This window comes from Wolffia australiana, chromosome 3 (genome assembly GCF_029677425.1).
Source record: "Wolffia australiana isolate 7733 chromosome 3, ASM2967742v1".
Taxonomy (NCBI): domain Eukaryota; kingdom Viridiplantae; phylum Streptophyta; class Magnoliopsida; order Alismatales; family Araceae; genus Wolffia; species Wolffia australiana.
Window position 1 is genome coordinate 11,327,395 of NC_135837.1, and position 20,068 is coordinate 11,347,462.

General features: G+C 42.5%; 2 protein-coding genes and 7 non-coding genes across 12 annotated transcripts; 8 read left to right on the forward strand and 1 right to left on the reverse strand.

Annotated features, from left to right (window-relative positions):
• Positions 1-3,038: 3,038 nt before the first annotated feature.
• Positions 3,039-9,151, forward strand: LOC144700932 (septum-promoting GTP-binding protein 1-like). Of its 4 annotated transcripts, none has more exons than XM_078572529.1 (7): positions 3,039-3,546; positions 4,180-4,297; positions 4,379-4,475; positions 6,823-6,862; positions 7,289-7,372; positions 7,476-7,643; positions 8,993-9,151. In XM_078572529.1, the coding sequence occupies exons 1-6, from the start codon at positions 3,274-3,276 to the stop codon at positions 7,638-7,640; spliced, it is 777 nt and encodes a 258-aa protein (XP_078428655.1). In that variant the 5' UTR covers positions 3,039-3,273; the 3' UTR covers positions 7,641-7,643; positions 8,993-9,151. The 4 variants fall into 4 exon arrangements, with proteins under 4 accessions (XP_078428655.1, XP_078428654.1, XP_078428656.1 ...); XM_078572528.1 differs by lacking the exon at positions 8,993-9,151 and adding an exon at positions 7,785-8,044; XM_078572530.1 differs by lacking the exon at positions 8,993-9,151 and having other exon boundaries at positions 7,292-7,372; positions 7,476-7,783.
• Positions 4,905-4,992, forward strand: LOC144701581 (small nucleolar RNA U36a). Its single transcript, XR_013581064.1, has one exon. It is a non-coding gene; the product is annotated as a small nucleolar RNA U36a (small nucleolar RNA).
• On the forward strand, positions 5,241-5,331 carry LOC144701524 (small nucleolar RNA U36a). The gene has a single exon (XR_013581029.1). It is a non-coding gene; the product is annotated as a small nucleolar RNA U36a (small nucleolar RNA).
• LOC144701520 (small nucleolar RNA U36a) lies at positions 5,432-5,520 on the forward strand. The gene has a single exon (XR_013581025.1). It is a non-coding gene; the product is annotated as a small nucleolar RNA U36a (small nucleolar RNA).
• On the forward strand, positions 5,623-5,711 carry LOC144701519 (small nucleolar RNA U36a). Its single transcript, XR_013581024.1, has one exon. It is a non-coding gene; the product is annotated as a small nucleolar RNA U36a (small nucleolar RNA).
• Positions 5,824-5,911, forward strand: LOC144701518 (small nucleolar RNA U36a). The gene has a single exon (XR_013581023.1). It is a non-coding gene; the product is annotated as a small nucleolar RNA U36a (small nucleolar RNA).
• LOC144701522 (small nucleolar RNA U36a) lies at positions 6,038-6,126 on the forward strand. The gene has a single exon (XR_013581027.1). It is a non-coding gene; the product is annotated as a small nucleolar RNA U36a (small nucleolar RNA).
• Positions 6,241-6,328, forward strand: LOC144701521 (small nucleolar RNA U36a). The gene has a single exon (XR_013581026.1). It is a non-coding gene; the product is annotated as a small nucleolar RNA U36a (small nucleolar RNA).
• Positions 9,152-18,051: 8,900 nt separating the features above from the next.
• Positions 18,052-18,993, reverse strand: LOC144700934 (curculin-2-like). Its single transcript, XM_078572531.1, has one exon. It carries the CDS (start codon positions 18,785-18,787, stop codon positions 18,317-18,319), a length of 471 nt encoding a protein of 156 aa, XP_078428657.1. The 5' UTR covers positions 18,788-18,993; the 3' UTR covers positions 18,052-18,316.
• Between the last annotated feature and the right edge of the window lie 1,075 nt (positions 18,994-20,068).

Here is a 20,068-nt window from a genome sequence, read left to right on the forward strand (position 1 = left end):
TTACGGCGGAGCCACAATGGAGGCCACGGTGGAGGCCGCTGCAGGGCCGTAGCGGTGGCTGTAGCGGTCAACCTCGGCAGGCCTGCAACGGGACCGCGAACGAGTCGTAGTGGGGTCACGATGGGGCCATGGTGGAGCCCGTGACGGGCGCGGGGGAGGCCGTGGCAGGGCCGCGAGAGGCTATGAGGTAGGGCTGCAGGAGAAGTGGCGGGCAGACGAGGAGCGGCCGCAAGGCGACCCTACGACTGGCAAGGAGGAGAAGGATGGTGAGGAGACACGGTCACCTGATTGGGATGGCAAGGAGAGGCCGGTGAGGAGGTCAATCGTTGAGGACGACCGACGCAAGAGGACAGGCCACACCTGAGAGAGACGTCGTCACTAGAAGAGAAGAGGAGCATACACCGAATTTCAATGAAATTTTTTTAATTTTAGGATCAATCGAAACTCTAATACCATGTGTAAAAGAGAGAACGATTGTATTCCATTACTGATAAGGGAGGATTACATGCCCTTATATAGGCTCATGAGGGTAGGATTATAGGATTATTCCTATGCGGGACAAAAGAAGAAAGAGAGAGGGAGAGAGGGATAGTGGATCATGCCTAATGGGCCTTGTTTAACACATGGTATTTCATAAAAAGTTCTAAATTATGCTTAAATGAGGGGTACCCAATTTAGGTGCCCATGCCAGTAAGATGCAAACTCCCCTTATTTTCTCCCATTCTCAAAACCTCTCACCTTTGAGAATATCTAGATGATGAGAATATCAATTAGATGCTCAAGGTTGATTTAATAATAGCAAAATAAAATTCATCTTTCTAGTGATTGTGTGGAGAGGCTATGAGGTTGGATAATTTAATGACTTTAAATGATTCTTTTAAGGAGCAAAGTGAGAGTTGAAGCAATTACACAAAATATATCGTGATCATCCTTTGTTTTATAGATAAATTCTAAATTGATTTCTTCTTTGCTCTACGTGAAAGATGATTTTAGTCGGCCAAAAGAAAGCCATAAAACCCTACAATAGATTCATTTAATGCACATGTGATGTTGCCAAGGAATTATATCAGTACCAGCTATAACTAATTTAGTTATGAAATGTCATAATATATAGCTGGTTTTAAGCACGTGAAATAAATAGTCTGACATGAATTACACTAGAGAGGGACATCAAATTAGCTTAAGAGCATTACCATTTAGTTCCACTCGCATGATCAAACTGATTCATGTCCTGGTTATATGAGTGGTGTATAAACACGAGACACCAAGGATACACTCTTGATGGACGGATCTTGATATTATGACTCATAAGACCCTAATCACGAGATTTTAATCAGTCTTAGATCAGATATGACAAGAAACCCACAATTGTAATTAGTGGTCAAGATGGAATCGTACACCCTCAACATAATAGGATGTTGGTTTAAGTAAGAAAATAGATTGAACTCCTTGACCAAGGTAGTGGATATGTTGGAAATGTTGTTTAATATTTTCTATTTCACATCAATACTAACTATGATGGCAGATTAGAGTTTGACAATTATCCATACCCTAAGTCATTTGGGAGTGTCAAATAGATGAATAATTATGTGCATATGACAATCAATTGTGGTAAGTGTTGGATGAGGGAGTTTATACATACTCCTTTATATCTTTTACAACACAAGGTTTTGCTTGACACCCCACCCGTTAACCACTAAGCTTATCGAGTAGATTAAATTTAACAATGAGTAGTTAATTTATATGTTGATATCATTAATTTTTGAATTAATAAATAAATATCATTGGGCTGTTTAAGTAATTACTAGTTTGACACAGACCTAAAAGGTCATAACCATATTAGTTTTGGTTGTTGGTGGATACATTCTCTAATAAGGAACTTTAAAATAGTATAGAAGAGGGGGAAAAATTCCTAAGACCCCATGCAAACCAGGCATGTATTCTCCTTTATTCTCTCCATCTCATAACAATATTATTTTAATGTGATTGGATGGTGAGAAGTTCAACAAGATTTTCAAGAAGCGTTGAAGATATTGAAGGGCAAATCAACAATTCAAGTGATTGCATAGATTCATCTATATGTCAGCCGCACTAACAAGAAGAAACTGAATGAGAGTGAAATTTTCTCCTAAAAAAGCAATACGACCATCCCTTGGTTTATAGTTTAATTTCAAATCAATTATGCTTGATACTCAATTGAGCCCCAAGAACTCAACAAATTCAGCTCATAAAGATATTGAATTTAAATTGTTATAAAATAAAATAGAGTTCACTTATTGATTAATATCAATATGGCACGTGCCAAATAAAGAAGGACGACTAATCAAAGAACACTAGTTGAATTGTCAATTTAAATTCGAGCACTTCACATCTTTCCACTGTTTGTAAATTCTATGAATATGTATTCTATGTTTGGCTGAGCTGATAGGGGACTCGTATTAGCAAATTTAAGATACCGAATATTTAATATTTAAAATTTTGGAGTTAGCCCTAAAATTTTATTAGTTATTAGATACCCAATTGGGTCTAATTAAATGCAATTGGATCATCTTAAGACTTTGACTCTGGATTATAAATTTAACTGTCAGGCTCACTTGATGGTCAAGAATAATACAAGACAAGCATAATTCAAGTATCAAACCTCCTCCAATTGGCTTTCTGATTCTGAGTTTATGCCTGCTAATAATGCTAAGAACTATTTCTCTTGTAAAATATATACCCACTATCCGAAATTTAAAACTTATCTTAAACGAATAAAATAAAACGACTTTACTTCATTAACGCCTATTTTTGGCCACTTAATAGGATGCAATTAAAGGCAATCTCAATCCTCCCCACACAGCCATTAATTTTTAATTAATTTTAAGCTTTAATGTCTTGAGATCATCATGCCACGTGTCAAAGGAAATCCTCTCATCAGCCTTAAACCGAACCGGCAGAACAGGGCAGACCAGCATAACGCGAGACTAGGTTCCACTAACCTTTTCCGCGGAGGAGTATACCGATATTGATTTATATTTAAAGTCAAAATCGTAGTTGAAGAGTTCAAATTAGGGCTCGTGGAGGCGGCAGCCTCCGCGACAATCCGAAGATTTACGCTTCTTCCGTGTTCGATCACGTCACATCGTCGATTTTCTTTGAATACCATCGATCGAGTCTTTGTTTCAATGGCGGAAGAGTTGTCGGCAGAAGGAAGAAATAGCCCGACTCGAATTAAGGGAGAAGAGGATAAGGAAGAAGTAGCGAGTGGGCTTTCTTCTTCTTTAGCTAGCCATGGTGGAATTGCAGAGGACTCTTGCCCGGGTCCGGAGTGTTAGGGTTTTGCGCTGCTTGTTCTGCTTCTTTTGGAAGCGGGTTTTGGTTTGCTTGACGGGGAAATCTCCTCAGTATCTTGCGCTCAATGATTCGACGGACTCTTTACGCGGGATTTCGGATGAGGCCGTTGTTTCTGTTCGTGAATCTGATGTGTTTGATGGGGATTCGGATTTAGTGTCTCTCAAGGTCAGCCTCTTGGGTGATTGTGACATTGGGAAGACAACGTTCATGGTGAGAAGTAGGAGTTTTTAGTTCATGTCGTTTGATTTATCTCTTGAATCTGCGGACCGTTTTGTAAAATACGAACTTTACGCTTCATACCTTCTTGTGTTTTTTCGATTTATTTTTTTTGCCAGAAGAGCACTATCTATTTCGTTCTATTTTATTTTTGATAGTTGAAATTTTATTCGTGAAAATAAGCCAAATAAGAACTTTAACCTGTTGTCTTTAGATATCCTCTTGATATTCGTCTTCGATTTTTCCTAATTGAGGACCAAGTGGCGTTCGTCTTCCCCTCTTCTTTTTAGATTTAGTTTACATCGAAAGATCTTTGCGTATTTATCTTAGGATTATTGTCCTTAGTCATTAAAAGATATTTGATTTCTCCGTCAAAATCCGCATCCTGTTTGGAAAAGCGAATCATTTGCTCCTTATACTCTTTTTATTTGATAAATTTCTGTTTTATGTTCTTTGTCTGATTTTTACGATGACTATTCTCGGTCCTATTGATACATCACCTTTTATTCGTACCCTGTTGAAATGAATAACAATTTGTTGATGATAAATATTCTGTTCATATATCTTTATCTACTCCTATCATTAAACTTAAATTGTCATCCTTGATGATTTATTTTCTGTTTGAAGACCAAGTACATTGGCGCTGAGGAACAAACGGGCGCTCATATTGCTGGGTTAAATTTGATGGACAAGATTCTTCCTGTGAAGGGAGCTAGGATAGCCTTCAGAATATGGGACATAAAAGGTCTGCAGGAATTATCTTCAAATTCTCATTTTTTAAAATTTCTTATGTCTGTCATGAATTTTTAATTCTATATCCTTACAGGAGATCGACAGTCTCGTGTTAACATGCCTCTTGTCTGCAAGGACGCTGCTGCGATTCTGATTATGTTTGATCTTACAAACCGTCTCACGTTGAATAGGTCTGTCAGTTGGTTATTGGATAACCTCATCTTCTACTATTTACTAGTCATTTATTAGATCATCACTTATGTTTGTACACCTAAATCTGGCGATTAATTTTTTTTAGTGTTGGTACTCTTTTTTTTGGAACTATTTTAGTGTTGGCACTCTATTCGTTATTTTAATTCGTTTTGGCGATATCTGGTTGTTTCGGATGAGATTTGCAAAGGGTTTCATGATATACTGATGTCATTGAATGTCTGATTTGATTAATTCAGGTCGACTGAGCTTTTTCAGTCGTCACTTATTCTAATTGCCCGAACGTTCAAAATCAGTCTCCCACACGTTCGTTTAAAATTAGAACATTTGGAAATTAATGTCTTTTTGTAATTCAGACGATTTTAAATCCGCTACTGCGTTATTTTGCTATCTGGCTAAGCATTTTCAACGGGCAATGATTACAACTTATCCGCGCTTCTGAGGTTTCCCCATGAAGTATAAGGATAAAAATATGGTTGAATCTCTTGATATGAGCCGATAATTTCGAATATGTATATCGTGTCATTTTGTTCATTTACATTAAATTTCTCGTGCAATGCATTAGGTTTATAGTACTTGGTTACGGCAGTCATTACAACTTGGCAGCTCTTCTGCTGTGTCCCTGTGAAGCATAGTGAATTAGCCGATAGTGTTGCATAATTACCTTACCAATTAAATAATTGATTCCTAGCTACATATCACCATACTTTTAAATCGTGCGACATTATCAAGTTTTCGAACTGTCATGTCATACGTTAATGATGTATCCGCGCTTTTGAGATTTTCTAATGAAGCATAAGAAAAAATAACTGCGGTTGAATCTCTTGAGAAGAGGCTATACTTTTGAATACTTATGTTATTAATTATTTTTTTGGTTCATGGCATCAGTCTTTTTTCACTTCAATACTCTACTAGGTTTATGAACATTCATTTAATATGGCAAGGATTACGACTTATCCGCGCTTCTGAGGTTTCCCTGTGAAGCAGAAGGATAAAAACAATGGTTGAATCTCTTGATATGAGCCTATAGTTTCGAATATTTATCTTATTAATTAAATTTTTTCCTTAGCATCAGTCTTTTTTACATTTGATGAGAACTTTAGTGGGTTAATGGTAATTCATTTTATATGGCTATGATTACAACTTATCCGCGCTTCTGAGGTTTCCCTGTGAAGCAGAAGGATAAACACAATGGTTGAATCTCTTGAGATGAGCCAGTAGTTTCAAATTCTAATTTTATTATCTAATTTATTGATTCTCAGCTTCAAATCATCAGCTCTGTTTATATTATTGAAAACTTTATTATATTTGTTAACTTTTTTTTTAATATGGCAATGATAACAACTTATCCGCGCTTCTGAGGTTTCCCTGTGAAGCATAAGGATAAAACTATGGTTGAATCTCTTGAGATGAGCCACTAATTTAGAGTATGTTCTATTTATTAATCGTCTGTATTGACTCTAGTTTTGAAGATATATTATTAAAAAGTTAAGGTGTTTCATTTAGTTCTAAATTATTTTGATTCTTGGACAGTTATTTTACATGGCAGTGATTACACCTTATCAGCGCTTCTGTGGTTTCCCGGTGAAGCATAAGGATAAAAACTATGGTTGAATCTTTTGAGATGAGCCAATAATTAATTATAAGTATTTCTTAATCTTTTGTTTCTATTCATACATCATAAAGTTGTCAGTCTTTTTTTCGTTTTATTGGAACTTATTTAGGTTATTGAACTGTCACCTCATATGGCGATGATTACAACTTATCCGCGCTTCTGAGATTTTCCTATGAAGCATAATGATAAAGCTGTGGTTGAATCTCTTGAGATGAGTCAATAATTGCCAGTATATTATTTAAGTATTTGCTTCTACTGATATTCTTACGAAATTTAGAAGGTACAATTGTTGAAACTTATAAGGCTATTAAACCTCTTAATGAGGCAATAATTTTTTCGATTGACTTTTATGGTTCATATTAAGTGTATGGAAAGAAATTCTTTTGCATTGTTGGTATCACGTCTCAACTATGACGTCACGTAGCTCGGAATCCAATGAAAATGTCGCATCAAACAAAAGAACGTTTGGTGTTGAGTCTTTTGAAATGAACTGATCGATTACTGTTTCTTTACTCATGGTTTATTTTTAAAATGATTTAGAATTATTCCAAAAGAGGCAACTTGGTGCGATGTGATATTGATTTTTGGAGAAGTAATTTGATATCTGAGTTCGTTTGTTGGCGTTTTCCTTGTCACATTTTTATCAAAAGTCTCTTGCCCTGGAATTAAATTTAGTGGCCGAAATTCTGATGACTCTCTTCCAACTGTTGCAGTGCCGTGGGCTGGTATAATCAAGCGAGGAGATGGAACAAGGTAGAGCCCTTCCCTGTCAATCCCAGCAAACTACCCTAATTATATATTCGAGGTTTTTGTTTTTGGATTATAGAATCAGTTATAAAAGAGGGATAAAGCAGCCCAAAGTTGGCGCAAACCAATTTTTTTACCAATGTAGATTCCGTGTTGAGCAAATTGAAGCAAAGTGAAGCGCTTTTTTTCTACACCTATTCATAGAAATAGAGGAGGTATTGTAGCAGAGAATCAGAAAACTTTCTATCAAAATATTGTTATGTCGTATCGTAATAGAGGAGTAGATGTTTAGGTGAGTATGGACATCGAATCCAGCATTGATGTAGATTACTCTTAATGATTAATTTATCGAAATGGTAATCGTCTTTTGAATTTTGTAATAGATTTAGAAGTCGGTTTAGCCATCTATTTAATTTTGTTTATATCTCACAGAAGGCGATTCCAGTGTTGGTAGGAACTAAATTCGATGGTTTCATCCGTCTCCCCTTGGAAATGCAATGGGCCGTCGCAAAAGAGGTAAGTACAAGCAAACACTTAAAATACATTGATACCATCCTACCAACTTGCATCAAATATAATCCTACTATCGTTAATGTTTTTAATTGCAAATAAATTGCAGGCCAGAGCCTGGGCGAGGGTCATGAATGCGGCGCTCTTTTTTTCAAGTGCCTCACATAACATAAACGTAAATAAGATTTTCAAGTATGTTGCTGCTCGCCACTTTGATCTTCCCTGGTCTCTTGAGAGGAACCTCACTCTTGGGGAACCCATCATTGACTACTAATTGGTTAGTCTCTTTCTTCCATTTCTATCTTCAGCAAGTGTAAAATGAACTATTTGAGTCATCCGCTCTGCTGCGATGGCGCATGTCGGACATTTAGGATGAAGATGTAAACCTGCTTGTGTGAAATAATGATGTTGATCACAGGTTTTAACGATGCCTCCAATGGAATTGAATCATGAGTTTGTGTTCATGTTCGATGGTGAATCATCTGATCCTGAGACTTTGATTTTTCTACATGTTGAATGGTGAGGCTTGGATGAATCTTCCATATAATCATGGTAAATCATTTATTAATTATCTCGGCATGAGCTGAGAAATGAATTTATGCTGATTATCAATGCTAAGTTTCTAATGGTTGTCCTTAAACTTTCTGTTTATAACACTTTCGCATAGTTGAGGCACTACTTTTCAGTGTCAATGGAATAATGTTGCATGAACTGATGGCCACCCGGTAACGTTTGTTTCCATTAATGTCAAAGTAAACCAACTAGATACTATTTTTTAGAGACAATGGACTGCTGCCACATCAATACAAACAAGAAATTATACTTCTGATGAATGGTGACAGCAAGATGAATATGTCATTCTGTTTTCATGAAATCATGGTAAAAACCAGTTATCTTGCCATTCTATTCTCATGGAGAATTTTGACAATTTCACAAATGCTACTGGCTGCATTATGTTTGGGCAAAAACCTTTTACAATACATTCTTGCGAAGCCCCCATCCAAAGAGTGAAATTGATATCCTTGTACCTATTTCTTCTGCATTGTGGAGACAATGTCTCCACTGGTTATATTCTTTAATCTCAACAAGTAAGACTTGTGGCATCTTGGTCCTACTGTAACATATAAGAAGTCTCTGCTGAAATGTGGCATCTTTGAATTCGAACACCTGCAGGATGATCACACTAGATGGATTGCATGTAGACATGGTCGTTTGGTTCCTTTGAGCGAATATTTCGTTCTGTTTGGTTTTTCGAACGGAACAAAAACAAATTCGAAGAGAACAACACAGACCCGTGTGAGGTTCATTTGTTTGCTTTGTGTGAGTTTTGTTCTAGTTTTATGCGTATTAGTGCGAATGTGCCAATGTTGTCCCTTTTTTTAAAGAACAGAATAAATAACAAGGCCCTGTGCAGTTCCTTTGTGTGAATTTTTTGTTCCTCAAACTGAATGGAATAGAATGACCATGTGTAATCGCATGATCTTAAGTGAAATTGCAAGACTGCATTAGACAGATTGGGATACCAAGTTGAGATAGGTTTTCAAGAGGACCAGAAAATGACTAGTATACACAATAATGATGATGTCTCAACTAACTGATGGTGATCATCTTCTTTCTCTGGCTTAGGCACAAGTTTTTTCTGTCATCATGATGGCAAATGAAAGGAGATGAAGACAGGACAATCAACCAGGTGTAGCTTGGCACCCCAGGGTTGGAGAATCAACCAATTTATTTTGTGAAAATCGATCTGACATTAATTAATTTATATAGTAATATAGTGGGATAATTTGGAAGGCCAATAAATACTAATATGGTGAGTCGTTAATTAGACTGATACGTGGGCCTAGGGGGCAACATACAAATGATCTTTAAGACGTCAGAAGATAAACATGAGGAGGGTGATACTTGCTTCTTCTCGCGGATGGATTTAAAGACAGTACCACCAAGTGTGGATCAAGGAGGGGGACAAGCCGAAGACGACGTGTGTGATGCACTATGGATCATTGAATTCTGAGTGATGCATTTTAGGCTCACAAATGCTCTGGCTACGTTCTGTTACCTGATGAATAATATTTTTTGGGATTATGTCGATGATGTTTTAGTGGTGTACTTGGACGATATTCTTGTATACAGCCTAAGCTTGGATGACTGCGCGAGGCACCTGAGGAAGGTGATGGCCAAGCTGTAGGTGCATGAACTCTACCTCAAGCCGAAGAAGTGTGAGTTTGCCTTGAAGGAGATTGAATTCCTTAGACACCTAGTCAGGAAGGGAAGTGTCTGAATGGATCCCTCTAAGGTGAAGTCCATCCAAGATTAGATAGCGCTGAAGGGAGTACCCCAGTTAAGATCCTTTATCGGGATAGCCAATACTGCTAGAAATTTTGTTCTTCACCTTCACACTGCGCCGCGTTCGACTTGTTGTTGAAGAAGGATGCTAAGTGGCTTTGGATAAACTGTTGCCAAAGAGCATTCAACGAGTTGCAGAATATAGTATCTGGTGAGGCGGTGCTCCAATTGCCCAAATTAACAAGCCGAACAAGGTACACATGATGCTTTTGACTTCACACTTGGAGGTGTCTTGATGCAAGATAGACACCCCGTGGCTTACGAGAGTTGGAAGCTGAATGACGCAGAGAGAATGTATTCAGTACACAAGAAGGAGATGATGACGGTGGTACATTGTCTAAGAGTATGGCACCACTATCTCCTTGAAGGTAAATTTGTGGTCCACACTGACAACGTGTCCACTAGTCGTTTTAAGTCTTAGAAGAAGCTGAACTCGAAGTAAGCTAGATGGTAAGACTTCTTGGCAGAGTTCAACTTTGACTTGAAATACAAACCAGGGCGTGCCAATCAAGTAGCTGACGCCTTGAGCCATAAAGAACTAGAAATTTTTGTGGCTGCACTTTAGTAGTCTAATGAAGCATTCTAGATGATATCAAGTTGGTTCTAAAAGATGATCTAGAAGCTGTTCTCCTTATGAAGTGCATTGATGAAGCCGAGACGAGGAGATTTTGGATTGAAGGGGATATAACTTATGCTAATAGAAATCGTCCGTGTGTGCTGCGTGCGGGTGTCTTACGCCGCAAACTCCTTTACAAAGCACACGACGCACCCCACAAGCATGCACACTTGCACTCTTGTGTAGCAGCTATGTGAAGGCATACATCCATTCATGCCTGGTGTGTCAACAAGACAAAACTAAGAAGGCTAAAGTTGCGGGAACCCTAGAACCTCTATCAAGGGCGAGTAGATTGTGAGAGTCCATCTCGATAGATTTCATCACTTCCCTTCTGCGCGTGGGTGGATATGATGCTATCTTGGTGGTCGTCGACGATTTTTTCTAGTGCACAACTTTCATCCCTACCATGTCGAAAGTGCACGCAGATAGCGTGGCTCGACTCTTTATGTCCCATGTGGCGAAGTATTGGGGTATTCCATTGGACATCATTAGTGACCGCGATACAAGATTCACATGATATTTTTGGGAGTCACTATTTAAATACATGGGCTCCAAGCTCAAGTTTTCAACAAGCTTCCACCCCCAAACCAATGGCCAGACAAAGCGTGTGAATGGTATGCTTGACAAGTATCTATGACACTAGTCATGGTCAACAAAGAGAATTGGGTGGAGTTGCTGGATGCAGTGCAATTCGCACAAAATATAAAGCAGACCTCAACTACAGGGCATTCGCCATTTGAGATTTCAACGGGTAGGCAATTGTTAACACCTTTGGAAGTGCTGAAACGTAAAGAAAATGGACATTTCCCTGTGGCCTTCCGTGTTGCACGTGATTATCATGCCTGCATTGAGGAAGCTCGTGAGGCACTAGGACGTGCTGCTCAAAGAATGAAGATACACATAGATTAACACCGAAGGGATGTGGAGTTCCAAGTCGGTGATTTGGTCTTGTTGAAGATAAATGCCCATGTTAAAGACAAAACATGCGAAGCAAAGGCACAAGGGTATGGTACCACGTTACAATGGGCCTTTCGAGGTGGTGGCAAAGATAAGACGAGTTGCCTATTGGCTCAACATACCCCGACGGCTGGGGGTCCATGTAGTCTTCCATGTGTCGGTGCTGAAAAGTATATATCAGACTCTCAAGACACGGCGATGAACCAGCCCTAATGTGCTCCACTCAATGTGCGAACACATTTTGACCTGGAGGCAGAGGTGGTCTTGGCAAAAAGGGAGATTGATAGGGGAGGACATCAAGATTGCTACTACAAGATTGAGTACCTCATCAAGTGGAAGAGCAAACCATCCAAATCAGCGACATCGGATCACGACTTGAATTTGTGGCAAGTGGAGGACCTACTACAGGCTTATGAGGCGGCGCAACTGGCGTTAAGAAGGGTGTCGACAAGTTCCGGCGGTGGGGTCGTGTTAGGCCTCTAACTAGGCGGCATCCCTGCCCACAGGCCTGCGTGCTTAATGGGAGGGCGTGTTCGCCTATTGACTCACGATGTCTAATGACTGAGTCCTGCCTAGTGCGATTCTACAATGCACTAAGGGTGGCGACACCCAACCCTGATCTTTCAGGCCATCGCCCCTATAGTGGTAACACACTATGGATAGTGCTTGTGCTCGTCGGCGCTCTACGCTGCAGATCAGGGTGACCCGCGCGCTCTGAAGTGCACAGGCTTGCGAGAGCGTGCGTGCATGGGTGCCAAGTGCCGCGCGCACACGCGGGACGCGTAGCATGGGCGATAGTGCCGCGGTGTGGTGCGCGGAGCTGTCTAGGGAGATACGCAGCTGCGCGAGGGCATTGTCCACATCGCATGTTCGGGGCGCGGGGTGGGAGACATCCGACCAGGATAGGCATTGGCACACTGATGGCGCACACCATCGTTATCCATCAGAGGAGTCATCCGAGCCACCGCCATCATCGTCGACAACCAGGGGAATTTTGCTCACCGTTATCGCATTTTGATTTCTTTTGTCCCTTCGTCTAGTCACCGTCATTGTATCATGTCGGTCGTTTTGTGCGTGTTTTTGTGTCTTTGTCATCGTGTTGGGAGGGGTCCTTAGTCATGAGGACTCCCCTCCCTTTTCCCCTTCTTTTATTTTTATTTTCATCTTATTTTTGTAATAGGGGGCCCATTATATTAGGGTCCCCCTTATCAGACTTCTCTTCCCCCCCTTAAGGACCCATTAGGGCCCATTAATTTCCCTACTTAAGGGAAGGGTGGCACCCTAATGAACGCACATCAGGAAGAAATTTATCGTGAAGTTTGTTATATCTCTCATGGTCTCACAGTGAAAGAAATAGAGGAGGAAGGAATAGAGCAAGGCAACGGTGGAGAACAGGGAAGACGTTCACCAAGGAATCAGAGGGCCCTACTGCTCCTACCTCCCTGACCCCGTCCTATCGATCGATCCAACGGGGAAGACCATGCCCCCTTTTGTCACGCCGACCACCACCACCTCAGCGTTGACCGCCATCTTGCAGACGCGGCCATGTGGACATCTGTAGCATGTCAGGACGAAGGGGTACCCTCCCGTTAAGGCCATGCGTATTGACCACCAAGTGAACTTTGTGGCGACACTGCGACAGTTGCGTTTTCTATCACGGGGTGCAAATTTTTGCCGGCGGACGTGCTCAACTACAAGCGGTCATTGATGGAGGCGTGAGCAATGAAGCCCAGCACTGTCCGTGCTGACAAAATCAATGCGCATATGCACCTAGGTGCACTACAAAGCCCACGGGCGGTCTTACCCCATTCTCCGCTCTCCCCCATAGGAGTGGCACTTGGCAGTCGAGACTGCTTTCGAACAATTACCAGCAGGATTCTGCACCACATGCGCGACCCGATCTCTTGGCCGCCAAACCTGCCTGACAACGATGCCCAAAAGGCCCTCCCCTTCGATGTCTTGGTTATGACCAACAGAGCCATCTTGGCGCACGAAACCTGTTCGACAAATGCTCCACACCCCATATTGCTAGCGACGGCTGCCCTCGCACCACTTCTTGGGCCCTTACCCCTCGCATTTGGTTGAGGGGCCTCGAATTGTCCTCGTAGAGCCCTGTCGTTGTCGTGTCGTTGCCCGCCGTCGGCCCACTCGTCACCGCACATTGCACTTACAAGCGATGCTGATCGCGCGCGCGTATTTGCTGGGCGACGCTACTACACCGACCACATCCCAAGGTCGGGCCTGCCTAGCTAGGTAGGTTGCTCGAGCTACATTGCCACTTCTCGTCGTTGCTCCAACCACTCTTGCACTATGTCAATCGAGTCACCGATTCCTCTCTAGCTCCTCTCCGCTGCAACCCTCACTGGTCGCCTTATTGATGAACAACTTGCATGACGAGCTGCCCACCAATGAGGTACGTCGTTACGTGCGAGCCCTAAAGATTGATTTCGTTCGGCCCATAGATGTCATCGTCCCTTCAACAAGGTTTGAGAGGCCACCATCGCCGTCACCCGGCAACCCCTTCGGAGCATGGAGTTTGACATTCTCCTCAAGTCGGAGCCTGCACGTACGACACGTAGGGCGCATTCATTTGCATCGTAGTTACATATACTCGTATTGGGTTTGTGTATCTGTTGCACGACGATGTCGTCGACGTCTGACACCCCTATCTTGGTACTCGAGCATCGTCATCAGCACCAATCGGATGACGTCTTTGATGACGTCCGGCATCACGCATAGGGAGCGCCGAGATGGCTTGAGCCGCATGGTGCCCTGCGGGTAGCACTGGGGCTGCGGCACCCAGCTTCAGGTGTTGAGCACGATGACGTTCGAGCAGATCGCACAATGGATGTCATCGCTGTTGCAGGTGGCATGTGTGATCGCCCAAGGCTGGGGTGGCATGTGTGATCGCCATGCCAACGGGCGCGCGGTGCTTAGCCTGGGGGGCCGACAGGCGCGCACGCGGGGCTGCGGGCCTCAAGGCGTAGGAGCGCCCCTACCAAGGGGCACGATGCCTCGTCTTCCCCCATGTAATGCCTATGGCAGCAATTTAACCTTTTTGATGATACTAATGCAATGACCCTAATCCTCGACAGGGCTGCGTCCCCACCCTCTCCCCTAACCCCTTCTATGCAATCTCTTAAGTTATTGCCAAAGACTTCTGCTGCAAGAGATCAAGGCTGCTCAGTGTTATGAGTTAAGTAATGAGTCTGGCATTCGCTAGATTCAAGCAATTATCCTAGCTCGAACTTTGGATTATTGACACCTTGTCATAGGGAAATCATTTTTTCATTCATGTTTTCCATAGCTTTTCCCATCATGACCCCAATCTGTTTTTCAAGTCTGTCCATGGTAATCTGAGGTTCAACTCCTCTAACATCCAGCATTCCACCTTTTCGAGGAGTGACCCTTATATGATCGGAAGCATCTTGGTGGTAGGCTAAATTGCCTGGCATCTTGGTGGTAGGATGGCCATAGTTTCATCTTCTAACATGTCTCCATTGCACCTCTAGTAAAAATATCAACTCTTCCCTTTTCAACATCATTTAATCCTTCATAAAATGTTTGCACCAACTCCCATGTGAGAATGTCATGGTGGGGCATTTTCTTATGAGCCCCATCAGTCTTTCCCAAGCTTCACTAAAAGGATAATTTCCCTGCTGAAAGTTCCTAATTTCTCTTCAAAATAAGTTCGTCCTTGCTATTGTGTAGTAAATTGATAGTGACTGTCACTTATCAAAAATAAAAGTAGTGCAAGAAGATATGAGATCAATATTTAGCACTTCCTAAGCAGTTAAATCAAGATTTCAAAGTAAAATGTAGAGCAATAAGATGTATTAAGTTAACAATAAACACTTTATAGAAAATTAAATCAAAATGATTTTGAACACAATTTAAAAGCACTCAATTTATAGAAATGAAAACCAATTGAATTTGCTTACTGTTGCTTCCCTTATAATGGTGCCAATTAAAAAGCCAAAAATAGGGGTAAATTATGCACCTCTATAATCCCTTGTCGTTGCTAATTTTAGCTTATACAATAAAATTCATAAAACTTTAACTTAAAGATGTATAATGATAAGTAGAGGTATCGTCCAAGGGAAGCTAGTAAGGTAATTCAATTATGATCTGCGTGAATAATTTGACCCTAATTTGAGTTAATTTGATCTTCAATGAAGATCAAATCACCCCAATTAGATGAAGAGCTTAGAAAGGGGGGTAGAAGAGATGGGAAGAATAGAACAAGTGAAAAGCTCTAGACTGACTTCTTTGATCCAATAAAAAAGATCAAAGGGGTCAATTAGAGGGATAAGAAAGAGATTTGGTCTTAATTTGTTTTGGAAACCAAATTCACTAAATAAAATTTCATAAACACACCTTAATCTTTCTAGAATTCAAACTTTTTATAAATTTTTAGTCTTAATTTGCAGTTGGATAGTTAGATCAATTTTATGATCTCTCTTCTCAATCCTAATAAGGGCTTCTACATGCCGCTGAAGCCAAGCGATTTAGAAATGCCGACCAAGACCAAAAGGAAAAACGCCAAACTTCACTAAAGCATAATCTAAATCACACGAAAAATCAAATACAATGTAGTGAACAATTACCAAATATAAGTGATCCAAGATGAAGCTCCTCTCTGTCTTCTAGCTGTGAAAGAACCACCCTAGAAGGACCTCCTCCTCTTAAAATTCAGCTTTTATACTTAGGTCAAATGGTAAAGATGACCATTTTAACCCAACCAGTAATTACTTTTTATCTATCAATGTAGATTTGATCTGAAGAATCCAACCATACAGACATAAAGAGGAGGTCAAGATGAGCAAATTCATAGAAAAATCATCTCAATTGGTCTTCAGGATCAAAAGTTATTAATAAATGAATTTTGACCAATCATAGCCGTTGGATCAATATTTATTTATTTAATTACTTTTTTTCCTTACACACAATAATGTGTCGATATTTATTTATTTCATTTGGCGGGTTCATTCTCGTAATGCCACATACTCCCTGTCCTGAAATCAAAATCAAGAAAAAAGATCAAATAAATATTTGCAATAAATTTAATATGCACCTTACTAGAGTTGTTTGTAGCCCTGTCCAATCATATTGCTCCACGTCACCACCCCGTGCACACATTTTGTATGAACATCACGGGCGGCCAACTTACCTCCCACTAGAGAAATAAAATCAGGTGGCATTTAAGCTGTTGGATTCGCATCCGACGACTAAGACTTTGCCACGTGGCCACTCGAAAATTTCTCTTGGCATTTTGCACTTAAGTCCTTCCTATATTTTGTATATGCATTTTGCACTTAAGTCCTTCTCTTGGCATCGATGCCGCCCGCCGCCATCGACGGCGGACGGAGAGGGGCGGCGTCGACGGCGGCGGAAGAGGGGCAGCGTCGACCGCGGCGGAAGAGGGGGGGCGTCGTCGGCGGCGGAGGAAGAGGGGCGGCGTCGGCGGCGGCAGATGGACGGCCGTCTGCGGCCGCCGACGGCGTCCGGAGACGGGGGCCGTCGGCGGCGGCCGGTGACGCGCGTTAGCGGCGGGCGGCATCAGCGGCGGCGGGGGACGGAGTCGGCCGGCGGCGGGAGACGGAGACGGGTGGCGGCGTGGGCGGACGGAACCCCTCGTCGGTCGTCGGCAGTCACCCGGTGACGTGGATGCCACCGTGGAGTCCACCTGGATGCCACGGAGGCATCCACGTCACCGTTTGACCGGCGGTGGAAAAAAACAAACAATGCCAAGTGGCTTTCTCTCATTGGTGCATGCTATTTTCTTTACAAAGACTGAAAGTTGGTGCTATTTACTTTACAAAAGGAAAAGTTCATGCCATGTCGCAGTATTTACCCTATTTTTTCTCTCTTCCCGGATACTTCTCTATCTTCATAATGATTTCAATTAATTTTGACATATAAATATGAATTCTCAGCTCACACGCGGAGAGATCAACAAAAATCAGGAAGTAATTGGTGATAGAAGGCCTCTTGATGGCGAAGGAGGTGAGGTAAGAGAGATGATGGACATGATGAAATTCCGTCATGTTTGATTTTATAATACTTTAGAGCTCTTTTACTTATAGTTCCTTAAAACTATCTATGAGATAATAGATATGGGTGGTTAACTGTAGCTCTGATCATAGTATCATCTGTTTTAGCCATGGGTTTTCATCTTTCGCCATCGTGTATCTCGGATTTTGTGATATGGCCATGTTATGACAGGAATAAGTAGTTAAGGCTTCTGATTCGCACAAAATATTCATAATTTCCTAACGAGCGTGAGTGAGAAAGGGTGGAATTTACGGGGAGCTGGTATTAAATATGCGAATTTTGGATTAGTTCATACTTGTTTGGATTCTAGTATTTTAGTGTAGTTTAGTTTTTAAGTTTGATTTATCGAAAGAAATTTAGTCAAAATACTTTCAATATAGTTTTAGGAGGTGGAAAAACTAGGATTCTTATCTGACGTAGTTTGTCCCAATATTGTAGAATAAGGCTTGGATTTAGACGGAGTTTATTGTAAGAAATCTAATGGACTCTATATAAGTACGTGGGCGATAGTATAAGATAGTAAAAAGAAATAGCCAGCGAGAGGTGTCGCCGGTAGGCGTTGCAAGGAAAACAGCGCGTTGATTGTTTTTTTGTCTCTGTTAGCGGTTACTGCGCCTCATCAGAAGGCAAATCTAACGAAATTAACGGAGGAAGTTCTCTTCGGGCCGTAAGATTAGTGGCAGCGATAAAACGTTCCGCATGGGAGATAGCCTTTGATATGAAACCCCAAAGCATCTTGTCTGATGAGAGAAGGAACAGGTGGAAGCAAGGAAAACGTTGCAGTGACCGGAAGCACAACTAGAAGGGTGATAGTAGAGAAGAGCGCAACATGGACCGGCGTCGTCACAGCTGATAGAACCGGCGTGGCACCCGTCTCCCTTATTACACCGGTTACAGGAGAAGAGCGCTAGAGACGGACGGCTTACTTATCGAGGACGGACGAGACGGGCGCGACCCGTGTATTGATTGATGACCTCTCAAGGCGTCGACACGGCGGTGGCATTGGCGTTGTTTTGCGGGACGATGGTCACCCCCGTGCCAAAGACGTGGGTGCCGGTCGCCCAGGTGGCGCGGCCGGCGTGGTAGATGACGACGTTGCGGTCGGCCTGAAGGATTAAAATGTAGAAGCCCGACGTGGGGCGGTGAGTCCCGCTCGCCCACAGCGCCCTGTTCCTGTTGTCGTAGACGACGAAGTTGCCGTCGGATTGCATGGTGGCACGGCACTGTTGGCCCTGGCCGTGGGTCCTGGTCGACCACACGGCGCGATCGCGGTCGTAGAGCACGAGGTTGCAGTCATTCTGCATCGTGAAAACGTAGTTTCCGGTGTGCAGCGAGTGCGGGGCGTTGAGGCTCTCGCCGCTGCTCAGAGTCGTCCTCGCCAGACAGGCAGACGGGAGGACCGCCAGGAGCAACAGCAGGGGGACGCATTCGACCAGGACTTTCGCCATTGCCTCTTCTTCCGTGAGGACGAGGAATCTCGGGATACTGTTGGGATGCAACGATGGGTTGGGCAGCAAGCCCTATATATAGGAAGATCCTACAGCCCTTCGCAGATGCCCGAGAATCTACGAAATACTCTGCCACTCTCTCGGTGTCTCTCTTTCACACGCGCGCGCGCGCGTTTACACACACGCGCGTAGTTTTCCGTTTTTTCTCACGCCTCCGCCTTTTCCTTGCAAGTTGCTCTATCATCTCTCCTGCAGACCTGTTCGGGTGGGCATCTACGCATCCCCTCAATGTCTCATCGTTTAGTTTCCTTAGCCGCCGCGGCCAGTCCAGAGCGGATGACATGTGCTTTGACCCCAGATAGAGCCGAAGGCGTCGCCGCCCTGGGTTTGTCCGCGAATGCCTTTCAAAAATGTTTAGGGGTTATATACCCTGGTATATTCTGAGTTTCGCGGTGCCCGGGCCTTGTGTCTGCCCTCCGAGGACTTTACAAGCTGTCCTTCCATGTGACTGGCTACTCTAAGTTTGTGAATGGCGACGGCTGTAACCCATCCCGACGGCGGAGGGCTGGGCCCCTCAAGTAATCGTAGGCTTACCCTCTGTTTTCTGGTGCGATTTTCTCTTTGGACTCGTGTCGCAGACTCATTCGGAAAACTGCCCCACAGACTAGCATTTCGACACTATTTGACAGGCCACCCACCCTTGCGGATAAGACTTTGGGCGTGTCTAGGTTGACAGATGATTCTGGCACGAAACGATCAGCTCGGTGCCACCGCTGTTTATGTCGTAGTAATTTTCAACGACGCCTTCGGAAGATAAAGCTGAACACACGTTTATGACGACAATCCACGGTGAATCAGATATGCTTTCCAGGGAAGGCAGATTGAGTTTTCCGCAGAGGAAAAAAAAAGGACGGGGATTTGTGACAGTCACATATCAAGAGAACCGGGAGAACAATCGCGCAAGAGAAACACAAGTTGAAAAGCTGTCCAGTGAGTTCTATACTTTCGGGGAAAACAATTACCGATCCTATTTAATAATATTTAAATTAATTTATGCACAATGGTAAGCGAACTACCATAACTTGATAAGTATAAGATTCCTGACGGTGGAATTAATTACACAGTGGCTCGGTTTTTTGACTCCTGAAGCCGTTCTTTCTCACTATCTGAGATGAGATAGGCCTCAAAATTATAAAATAAATTACATCAAAATCCGTCACGGCTAGATATATTTTTCTTCAATGATCTGGTTTCACTGCAGTGCCCTTTCAATTTTTTCAT

Excerpts from the sequence above, each read along its gene's own strand:
- LOC144700932 (XM_078572529.1), top strand. The coding sequence starts at position 3,274 with ATGGTGGAATTGCAGAGGACTCTTGCCCGGGTCCGGAGTGTTAGGGTT. Across the intron at positions 3,547-4,179 it reads TTGGGAAGACAACGTTCATG|ACCAAGTACATTGGCGCTGA; the intron begins GTGAGAAGTAGG and ends TTCTGTTTGAAG. Across the intron at positions 7,373-7,475 it reads AATGGGCCGTCGCAAAAGAG|GCCAGAGCCTGGGCGAGGGT; the intron begins GTAAGTACAAGC and ends AATAAATTGCAG.
- LOC144700934 (XM_078572531.1), bottom strand. The coding sequence starts at position 18,787 with ATGGCGAAAGTCCTGGTCGAATGCGTCCCCCTGCTGTTGCTCCTGGCG.